The sequence below is a fragment of the Haliotis cracherodii genome, unplaced genomic scaffold (genome assembly GCF_022045235.1).
Source record: "Haliotis cracherodii isolate W230 unplaced genomic scaffold, xgHalCrac1.p SCAF_3, whole genome shotgun sequence".
Classification (NCBI taxonomy): domain Eukaryota; kingdom Metazoa; phylum Mollusca; class Gastropoda; order Lepetellida; family Haliotidae; genus Haliotis; species Haliotis cracherodii.
Window position 1 is genome coordinate 55,729,020 of NW_027266286.1, and position 12,385 is coordinate 55,741,404.

General features: G+C 39.5%; 1 protein-coding gene and 1 pseudogene across 1 annotated transcript; one reads left to right on the forward strand and one right to left on the reverse strand.

Moving 5' to 3' along the window:
* The first annotated feature begins 371 nt into the window (after window positions 1-371).
* On the forward strand, window positions 372-3,460 carry LOC139474702 (uncharacterized; annotated as a pseudogene).
* Window positions 3,461-4,909: 1,449 nt separating this feature from the next.
* On the reverse strand, window positions 4,910-6,315 carry LOC139476093 (uncharacterized). The gene is made up of 2 exons (XM_071259344.1): window positions 5,877-6,315; window positions 4,910-5,352 (listed from the first exon to the last, which is right to left on the reverse strand). Exons 1-2 carry the CDS (start codon window positions 6,313-6,315, stop codon window positions 5,261-5,263), a joined length of 531 nt encoding a protein of 176 aa, XP_071115445.1. The 3' UTR covers window positions 4,910-5,260.
* Window positions 6,316-12,385: the final 6,070 nt, after the last annotated feature.

Here is a 12,385-nt window from a genome sequence, read left to right on the forward strand (position 1 = left end):
CGGGAACCAGCTTACCAGTTTTGGATGATAAATCCAGGCTCTTGACGTTATGGCGCTATGAGAGATATGATTTCATGCTTGTTGTGAGTAGTTCGTCAATGTAAGTCACAGTCATCACTGTTTCAGCCAGATCACGGTTAAAGAGTGGATGGTCATAGTCAATTCAGAGGAAGCCATGGAAGGAAGGCTCTCATCTCAGAGGCATATAGGAAATATCCAATTGTGGCCCATAACCTCAACGCCCTCCTCCGTTGAGAAAAGGGGCTGAGTAATCACAACTTGGCACCCTCCCCGACACAGCTGAGGAAGCAAGGGTGTCGCATCATCTCCCGACGGCAGGATGAAAGGTCACAGCTGACCATATATAACGGATGTGGCGCTAGCGTCCCACAGCAGAAGCTCTACAGAAGCTGCACCGATCTAATCCATCCACAGCCATACACCACAGGGAAAGGTATGTGACTTATATATAATAACTGTGAAGCATCGAAGAATGTTATAAATACAAAATGTAGGTGTCCGAAAATTGCACTAATCCAAGATGGCGACGGGCGCATGTAAGACCTTTTTTACACTTTTCTCCTGTTTGAAACTTTTAACAAGATGTTAAGACATTTTTTTTGTAATGTTTCATTTTAAAAAAAATAAAATATTGATATAAAATATTTACGCGCCACCCTCAGTTTAGCCAGCTAGGTTCACACAGTATGTTCACGCTTGCCAAGCTAATTAACTTTAAATATTCATTATGAAATATTGCCACTGACGGAATGTTACATTTATATTTATTGTGTAAAACGTTAACGTCAGAGAACAGTGAGATTCGATTTTATCTGCCGAAACGGACGCCATTAGCCGTAAAAGGCAAATAGTTATGAAAATTTTATGAACTTATCACTGAAAATTAGTGATGTCACTAGGTTTTCGCGAAAGGAAGCATGACAGAAAGCACAGCTACTCAAACAATTTACATAAGAATAAGAGACGTACTAATGAAAAAAATCACATTCAGTTTCTCTTTGAAATACTGAAAACACATTAATGTATATTCATGACATCCGTGATGAGGACAGATTGCCTCAAAATTATCTACAGTTAGGGTAAGTCTCTGAGTGAGTGAGTGAGTGAGTGAGTAAGTATGGTTTTACGCCGCTTTTAGCAATATTCCAGCAATATCACGGCGGGGGACACCAGAAATGGGCTTCACACATTGTACCCATTTCGGGAATCGAACCCGGGTCTTCGGCGTGACGAGCAAACGCTTTAACCACTAGACTACCCGACCGCCCCGGTAAGTCTCTGAAACATCACTAAGGTTATATGTTTGTTACGAATAAGAGAATATATTCTAATTTCAATTTAACTGTATTATTAATTGGGTTTTCTTTAGATTAGGTTATCAAGACATATGTAGTCTGTGTCTTGCAACTACTGTTTATTGGGGGCACGGGTGGCCCAGTCGTCAGAGGCCCCTTGTATCCTTTAGTCTTTCCATGGGGTCGAATCCCAGATTTGCTATGAGTATGGTCATTGGTTTGTCGGCACCATACTCGTACTCATCGGTTTCTCCAAAGTGTAAGATGTCTGAGACCTGCATCACTCAGGGTTTCCTTTCACCCTAAAATGCACCCATGAAGATCCATGCTTGCCATAAAAGGCGCCTATTCTTTTCGTAAAATGCGACTAACGGGATCGGGTGGTCAGGCTCGCCGACTTGGTTGATGCATGTCATCGTATCCGAATTGCGTAGATCGATGCTCATGATGTCAATCACTGGATTTTGTGGTCCAGGCTCGATTATTTACAGACCGCCGTCATATAGCTGGAATATTGCTGAGTGCACTTAAGATGACACGCCTTGATATAACTGAAGTCTGGTGACTTGGTTAATTTGCGTGTCATCGTACCCAGGCGGCGTCTAACATTGCTCATAGTGTCAGCCACTGGTTTGTGCGGTCCAAACTTGCAAATCTACAGACCTAAAGATGCAGTTGGCATATTAATGATTGCGGGGTTAAACAACATTCACTCGGTCAGCGTACATATTCCGAAGGTGTACAGAAGCTCCAAGCACTAATAGTCTTGATGACAGATTTTGTTCGAAGTAACGGGGTCCAGATTACCGAGGTTACATGGGACAGATAAAAAAATCGAATCCTTCTTCTTCAGAAACATGCGGTCTTCCATTATCCTTCTGTGGCTCGTTGTACTGGTCTGTGTGAACACCCAGGACATCCAAGACAGCCAGGACACCCAAAACAGCAAACTGTCACGTTCTAGGCGGTCTGTGAAGGAGATTGTGGAGGGTCTGAAGACTGGATTTAGCAGACATCTGTCTTCCGTTTTCACTCTGGCAAAGGATAAGTTTAAGGAAGTCCTCTCCGCTCTGGGAAAACTTAAGCTAGCTGTAGCCAAAGGGATCCTGAAAAAGTTCATTGGCTTGAAAGACAAGCAGCATGATTTCGGAGATGCAGAAAGTGCCCAGAGAGTGGCCCAAATGATGGAGGTTCTGGAGGATGATATCGAACGACAGGAGAATGGTAAGAGTACTTCAGAAATAAACAAATTAATTTTCGTTCGTTCGTGCGTCCGTTTGTTCGTTCGCTCTTTATTCATTCATTCATTCATTCATTCATTCATTCATTCATATATTTATTTATCAACTTACTTATTTTGCTTGTAGACCACTGATTGATAAATCAGTTATTCGAAAGCCATTAAACATCAAACTTTCGGCTCAAGATCTTTTGACATTAATCAGTAGTAATGACATTAATCAATGGCATGGATCAATTACACTAAGCAAGGCAAAATATACTGATATATATTACATCGTATAAACATGCGGTATCCCTGAAATATGATTACTTTGAAAAGACCCGCTACCATACATTGTGAAGTTATAATTGATGAATACATGTTCTGTTTCAGGAGCGTCAGCATCATACGTCACCGTGACGTCCTTGGCGATTCCTCTTCTAGCAATGGTGACGCTGAGGTTCTAAGATAATCTAGATTACGTTGAAGAACCCCGACCGGAAATAACTTAATAGTGATGCTGATGAACGTTTAGTGCATCGTGATACTCCGTGCCGCGATATATCCATCGGCAGATCACGTATCGATAGTAACATAACAACTTGAATTTAAAATACTGTTTTCTACAAGACGCCTGGAGCTACCGGATTGTCAAGTGATTGAAATGTACTCACAGTGTCAAGTTTCCAGTCATCACTGCCGTAAGGTGGTGCAACGAAAAGCAGGTGCAACTCTATGGAATGCACTGTCAATTGATGTCAGGGGATCTGAAGATGTCAACACCTTTAGATCAAAACTCAAGACCATCCTCTTCAAAAGAGCATACGACTGAGCGCTCTTGAGCAGGCAGTTGTCTGGATAAGTAGCGCTATATAAATGCGTAATTTAATTAATTAATTAAAGAAATGTTGGTTACAGTAATAGTAATAGTAATGTTTCTGGAATAAACGATGTTGTGCTAGTCACTGTTCTTTTTGTTATTTTGTATGTATTATTAAGAACAAGAGTCTCCCCAAAAGGCACTACCTGTACAATGAAAACTTTAACTCGCACTCTTTTAATTCGATATATGGTTTAAGCTTTACAAGATCAATACCATGACCATATACCATTCAGCGACATGATTAATCATATAAAGGTTTGTGTTATCGATGACATAAAACATTCCGATAAAGTCGGTATCGTGATATGATAAATATGCAAATAAGGCCACCCATTCGTGACCAACTCGTGTTATTTCGGGACAAGCCGAATAGCGACTCGTGTCCTTCTCATGACCAGTTTCGCGACCGGGTTCCGTCTTACCGCAAACGGACACACCTAAAACAATTGTCAAATCGTTGCGTAATGGTTCACATATATATATATATATATATATATATATATATATATATATATATATATATTTCAGAAGCAATTTAAAGCACATCTGGACGTGCGTAATTATACAGCATGATTGAACACATTTAACTGTGTCTTTGGAATATTTTTAGAAGCAAGACATATGCAAAATCAAAAAATATTTTTAAGGGATTCTTTGACGAAGAACTTGAAATCATACGCGCATTCTGATTGGTTTGTAGTATTTTCGCACATCACATTCATCGATAGGGGGACGAGTCTTGCAGGTTACGGAAAGGGGCGAGTGGTGACGAATGTAAGGCCACCTAGCCGAAACTACTTTCAAGCTCCAAACATCAAATAAATCAAGCGACAAAATCCTTTCGATATCCAATAGAAATCTCTGCATTAAGCCGAGTCTAATGCACGATTCCGACTATATCATGAGCACGTGTTTATGAATCACTATAAAATAGTAATGATACCAGGTGCTCGCTAAAAGGTGAGCGTATCCTGATCACAAACACATGCAAAGACAAGTCAAAATAGGGAATTACAACGGACAACATTTTTGTAACTGATGCGTCACATTTGGAAATGTCCTCCACCTGTCTACCATAAAAAAGATTGAAAGCTCTACTGAGGTCTTGAGCGTTGCAACCTTGAGACCGATGCCTTCTTTATATTGACAAACGTTCCTAATATGATGAGACAAATATTGTAAATGTCAAATATAAGGAATGACAAATAGGCTTGCACAATACATTTTTTATTCTTTATATATGATATTTACCATAAGGAAAGACACTCAGCAAACAATCTGTATTTATCTTTCAATTTATCCGAAATCCAACAAGATAAAACACGTTTTGTCAAGTAATATTTATTATTTTTTTACAACAACAAAAAGTAATGACTAAATTTGCAGTTGCAATGGCTCAATATGTTAAGCCTGTTTTGGTGTCCTCTGTCGGGATATTACAGAAACTGGGATCCCTTTGTTGAATGGTACTATCAGTATTATCACATTGGCATGGGTATAGCTTATCTTTGAGTGTAGGGAATGAAATGCACTTTCAATGGATCCTGACACAATCAAGGGACGTAACTCTGTACGTTGTGGGTGTGTGGGTGGTTTTGTATGTGTTGGTGTGGGTGGTTGTCAGTCTGTCTGGTACATCGCTCTGCTTACTTCCCTCCATATAATTTAAATAAATAAATTACAATAAATAACGTGTAAATCGCTGCAAAACATGTAAATCACTACAAATAACTTATATTTACAGATGATATAAATATGTTGCTGCTATGTACAAAGGTGTGCCTTGTAAGTATATACGACTGAAGTGTTGTGTCGGTCATATTTCCTCCACATAGACTCTTAGAATCCCATCTGGAGAGCCAACACCACGTGCAGGGCACTGGTGCCAATAAACAGAACAACTGCAGACACGCCTGTGATTTCCTTCGCACCTGCGAACACAAAAGGAAAAATATTTTATGTCATAAATATATTAATACTGTGTACCAAATATCTGAAGAAAATAGGGGACGAGGTGCAGTGTTGTGTCACTTAGCATGATCTAATTTTCCGGGTTCGAATCCCAGACACGACACAACCATGCAACTCCTGTAATAGCCAGTTCACAAGTAGAATACCACAAGCATCATCGTATTACAGATAATGAAACTATATTTAAGGCAGTTCATCATTATATATGTACTACTTAATTATTCGTGTAAGAAACCGTTCGCACAAACAATACATTTCTTCCCACCTATTTTGGTTAATACAATTCTATTGATTTCTCGGTGTAGCATCTGTTTTGGTCCCATGCTATCAGATTCGACTTTTTTCACGTTTAACATCTTTTCAGGGAGTCATCGATACTTAAAATTGCCCCTACTCCCTTGACCTTAAAGACGAAAGATTACAAAGGCATCAACTACTAAGACCAAACACCAATGGTCCTTACTAAGATGAATTGAATACACACCTGATGCCAGCAACAACAGCTGGTATTCTTGAAACTTTCTTTCCAACTGGGCCTCAGTCATACAATTCGGAGTATTTGACGAACCCTGAAAGATACTGCGGAAGAATTCCCCTATGATGGGTACTGCTGCAGCAAATATAGCAGCTCTCTTTTGCCTCCCGCCATCACGTCCTTGCGTCTTCTCCATCATCAAGTTGGAACCTTGTCTACCTCCCTCTGGGTTCTCTGTCCATCTTGTAGACTTCATCGCGGACCGGATGTCAGAGCTGTGGTGCTCATACACATGCGCAGCATCAGCATCCGGAAAAGATGAGTGGTTAAATGAGATTTCGGTCTTCACTTGATCCTGTGTCTCATTTCGCTGACCGATTGCTATCATTGCCCGCACCGATTGTGTCGACAGAACAGTAAGTGCGAGGACTATTGCCACCATTGCCATTGTCTGTAACAATAAAACATGGAACATTAGCATATTATATTTTAATTTTTAACGCCACAGTCAGCTAGGTTCCAGCCACATCACACAGGCCTATAAATAGTCTAGTTTTCAGCAGACAAAGATTGATATTGTGTGCCGTCAGGGTACAATGTCATACGATCAACCAGGGTTAGAAACTAACAGTTTTTGTCCACTAGTCCTTATGATGATAACATTTAGCAAAACTTTTAAAATGGGCCAGTTTCTACTAGTCCTTATGATACCTTTACTATTGAGCAGTTTCGTTAGGACTACAGAACCATTTAATCGCATCTAACGTCAAGCATACGTTACTAGGGGTCTATTCCAACTCGGCGCGGTGGGATAGTCCAGTGGTTAAAGCGTTCGCTCGTCGCGTTCGATTCCCCACATGGGTGCAATGTTTAAAGCCTATTTCTGGTGTCTCCCGCCTTGATGTTGCTGGACTATTGCTAAAAGCGGTGTAAGACCATACTCATTCACTATTCTCAATTGGGATTACGAAAAAGGATAAATAAAATAGAAAAATGAAAAAGTAACCTTCTGATACAGACCGAGTGGTAATCATCTTTAATTTATGATATACTCAAAGAAAACGTTAGTGATGATATACATTTATTGATAACTAAAGGTAATTATTATAATGATGATATAGATTATATATTTTTTACAGACTGACGTATGACCTAAATGATTGTGCTCATGATAAACCACTTCTTAAGCGTGATGTTGATCCGTATTAATGTGAAAAACAAAGACACACCTCCATGTTGTATTTCCTTTCGAATTACTGTACATTTAAACGAAAACCAGGACTTTAACCGAAACGAAGAACAAAAGATAATCTTTAGAAAGCTTATTGTATCCACCTTTGTCCCAATTAAAACACAGGAACATGTTATTCACACAATAGTGGTAGTGATTTGGGTTTAACGCCGCTTTTAACAGTATTACAGTTATATCATGGCGTCTCAGCTTAATGTGGGAGGAAATCCCGAAGTGATGCAGGTCTCAGACGTTTACCACTTCGGTGAAACCCACGAGCACGGGTATGGTGCTGACAAACCTAGAAACATAATCGGGTCGAACCGGGATTCGAACCCACAATCATAGGTTTCTGGCGTGCCCAAGGGACGCAACTCAGCACAGGGAATCGCCTTAGACGACTGGGCCACCCGTGCCCCCTATTCACACAATAAAAAAAGTAGGATGTTTGTGATGAAGATTTGAATAAGAGCATGACCATAAATATACGTATTTCTCCAGTGCATTTGTTTGTTGTATTCTGAACATTAACTCTACGTGTCTGTGTGTCATTAAGGTTGCTGCGTTTCTTTTTATAGAGCCATGACGTAACCAGCTGGTTAAAGGGCTTGCTTGCTGGTCACGTCGCTTCCCGGAAATATCAAATCCACGTAATCAGTGATCAACTGGTGTACACTGTTTGTCACAGAAACAATTTATGTCCTAAATGTATCAGTTACACAATGGCGGAGAGGAAAGGTGTGTCTTCGTGTACGGGTAGTCGTGTTGGCGGTAGTATCTGTTTCCTTGTTAACACAATCAACTTGTTCTCAATGAGTAGTCACGTCTTTTAGTCTTGTTTAACGCCGCACTCAGCAATATTCCACCTATGTGACGTCGGTCTGTAAATGAATCGAGTATGGCCAGACAATCCAGTGATTAATATCATGAGCATCGATCCATCCAATTGGGATCGATGACATGCATCAACCAAGTCAGTGAGCCTGACCACCCGATCCTATTAGTCGCCTTTTACGACAAGCATAGTCACCTTTTACGGCAAGCATGGGTTGCTGAAGACCTATTCTACCCCGGAATCGTCACGGGTAAGTATACACGGAGAAAGTATATATATATACGTCAACAATGGTACATGAATTAATACGTACCCTATATCATAGTATTCTAATGTTTGCAAAACTTTGTCTCATTTTATAACTATGACATAGATATTTACATAAATTTCTTAACATTTCATCGTTTGAAGACAGACGCCTTTACGCTAAGATTTATACATTTTCGGATTATGACAATACAGTTTAGGCAGATAGAGGTGGTTTATGTTCTTTATAGGAATTACATATTTAAGTAAAAGTATATCTTCTATCCCTAGATTACAAAGAGCACATAAACGTAAACTTAAATCTCCAACTATCTCCCTTCGTTAACTTTCAACCCGTTCTGTCGTATCACCATATTACGTCGCTTTCTAATAGTTTCTATCTATTAAAATGGGTGTGTTACTTCTCAGGTTCGATTAAGCTGTTAAACTCTTTATATATGTTATATCTTGAACTGTTTTCTGTAATAATATTCCATGATTGATGACACATATCAGTTGCAACCTTTTTCTACAGTCTAAGAAAAGTAAATATATCTCCAACACACTAAGCAATCCATACAAATACAAATCTATGTGAAAACAATAAAGTGCGTACAGGAGTTGCATGGGTTTGGTGTCCACAATTATCATAGTACATAAGCATATCACAGGCTTTCTTAGGAATCCTATCATTGTGCATTTCGGTACGTTAAAGCCAGTATTTTATACGACGACATGATTCATTTGCAGTAAACTACGGTTATAACGAACATGCTTATAACGAACTAACGGATATAACGAACTAACTTTTTAGTCCCGACTATATGCTGTAGTTATGTTGTATATATGCTTATAACGAATTACGGTTATAACGAACTAAAATTAGTAGTCCCTTTGAGTTCGTAATAACCGTAGTTTACTGTATATATAAAGGAAATCGGCCACATTCATCATATACAATAACACTTGGTGCTTTGGGACCAACGCTGAGACATTTCTTGCAAGCAAGCAAATTGACTGTTTCAATCTTTTCAAATATGATGCCAAGGTTTGATTGAGGTATATATGTTTAGCAACAACGAGAATTATTCAGATATGTTTTATTTGTATAAGAACGGGAGAGTTGCGTCCCTTTTGCGTGGCAGGATCCGAGGTTTCTCACCTCAGATTCGCCCTGATTATGATCCTTGGTTGGTCAGCACCATCCCCGTGATACAATATCGCGAAGTGTGTGTCATTTGCTAATTAATAAGGTGCTTTATAAACGACTGTCATTTGATAACATAATGTATCGGTCAAAAAAAATATAGATGTAGAGGACTTAAGAAAACAACGGACGTATTTGTTACGACTAGTCGACTTAAATGAGGATTGGGTGGATGCAGTGTGTGACCTGGCAGATTGTATGTCACCATACACAGGCGGCGTGGATCGTTGCTCTTGCTGTCAACCACTCCTGTGTCTGCATGGCCAGACTGGATTAGTATATAGATGACATGATACAGACGCGATATTGCTGACTGTGTCGTTAAACATCACTCATTCACTCACTCACTCACTCACTCACTCACTCAACACTCATTCACTCACTCACTCACCCACACACCCACCCACCCGAGCACACTCACTCACTTACTCACTCACTCACACACTCACCCACTCACTCACTCACAAGTCACACGCCCGGAGTAGTGCTACGTAATGTCAGGCAACAAATACGTCATTTTTATCCTAACTTTTTCGCGAACACCTGGTGTCATCACTGATTTTCAGTGATCCATTCATATAGTTTTCACCGCTATTTTGCCTTCTACCCCCAACAGAATCTGTTTCGTCGGATAAGCGAGACATATACTTACACCACGTACCTGAGTAAGTCTGTGTGGTTCTCGTTGTAACGGGATACAGATGTCTATGGAAGAGTGAACAACTTGCGCCACTTTTATACCAAGTATTGCTGCTGGCTTATTTCCTTCTGGTCATGACAGAAACCGAAAATGGAGCAGAGGATCATGTCACGTATATTTGTATACATGAGTCAACTAGTTCCCGGAGAATTGTCCTCGAAACTTTAACACACCATCCCCCCCCCCCCCCCACACACACACACATACACCACCACCCCCAACCCCAACACCCCCCCAACCCCAACACCCCACCCCCACCCCCACCCCCTTCACGTTACTCATGGTGTCGTCGTGCATGTACACTCCCTATCTCGTCTTTTATCTGTTTCAAGTTAGAAAATAGCAAATGAGTTATCAGAGGCCGTGTTCATCACGTCTACATTTTCACGTATGCTATGAGGATATATCTTTCCTCGTGTTATATCCATGTAGAATATAATTTGAAATTTCACATTGTTATAGAATTTAACATTAATGGTCATTTTATCTGGTTTGGTGACAAAATACACTGAAAACATGGTCCTGCAGATCAAGTTAATCATATATCGATAGATAATGTCATAAAATGAAGAAACCCTAATAGTCATTACCCTCACTCAAGTGAGTGAGTGATTATTGTTTAATGTCGTATCAGCTTCTGTAACAAGTGACCGCCTCCGTGGTCTAGTGGTAGAGCGTCCGCCCGGATAACGGGAGGTCTGGGGTTCAATCCCCGGCCGCGTCATACAAAAAGACGTTAAAAGATTGTACTTGTTGTTACCCTGTCTGGCGGTCGGCATTAAGGGGCTAAAACAAGGACTGGTCGGCTCAGAGTCAGTATACTGTGTCTGAGTGTGGTATTTATATTAACTGCGGGATGGTATCTCAGTGAGCTAGCACTATAAATCGACGTTAAACCCCATTTCACCTCACCTCACCTCTGTAACAAGTGATCCTCCCTTTTACATGGACTATTACAGTTAATCAAGTTTGAGTTGTTTGCTTGTTGTTTATATATGTTTTATGCGATATAACGACGGTTTGTGAATAGTCGCGTCTGGGACAGACAGTCCAGTGGTTGACATCATGAGCATCCATCCACGCATGTGGGATGCGATGACACGCAACCAGCCAAGTTACTGCGGCTGTCCACCCGTCTCTTACGACACAGCACAGACTGCTGGGATCTCTACCCTTACACGGAGTCCCCATGGGTAGTTGATTAAGATCGCCGAAATATTTACAAATGGTTGGTTAATCCAGACGGTCTGTAAATAATCGAGTCTGGAAAAGACAATCAATCTGATCAAATTAATAGATCGAAATTACGATCTGTTTTACAACGAAAAGCTGGTTTCCAAAAATGCTGGGCTGTATCAAATCAATTTGATTGTCTCTAGTTAAACGTTAATTTGATGATTCTTATTTCAGGTTTATTTGAATGTAATATTGGTGTACGTCAAGGAGGTGTCTTCAGCTCCTTTTTATTTTCTATATATATATATCAATGATTTATTAGAGGTGGACTGTTATCCACGTATACAGTTTAAGCATTCTTATTCAGGTTTATTTGAATGTAATATTGGTGTACGTCAAGGAGGTGTGTTCAGTTCCTTTGTATTTTCTACATATATATCAATGATTTATTAGAGGTGGACTGTTATCCACGTATACAGTTTTAGCATTCTTATTCAGGTATATTTGAATGTAATATTGGTGTACGTCAAGGAGGTGTGTTCAGCTCCTTTGTATATTCTACATATATATCAATGATTTATTAGAGGTGGACTGTTATCCACGTATACAGTTTTAGCATTCTTATTCAGGTATAGTTGAATGTAATATTGGTGTACGTCAAGGAGGTGTGTTCAGCTCCTTTGTATTTTCTACATATATATCAATGATTTATTAGAGGTGGGCTGTTATAACTTTTTATACCAAACTAACGCATTTTTTTGTTATCCGTGATGATGCCATTCTTCTTTCTTATGTTACATCTTTTCTCCAAAAGCGACTGTGTATTTTTTGTTTTCGAAAATATTGTAATGAATATCATATGACAATAATTTAAACAAATCATATGTTTATTTTTGAAAAAAAGAGTTGTTCTTTCAAAATTTGAAACTGTTTCCCTGATGTTAAACTCACTGAATGTGTTTCGTCGTTTAAATATTTAAAATGTTTAAAATTTAAAGTTATGTTTGGACTGGAAAATCTCGCATCCATATAAAATACATTTCGAATTGTTGGGCAAGGTTCAGGTATAGTACGCATCGTTTAAATATCGAAACTGTCAGTAGAAAATATGCAATGTGCTCCC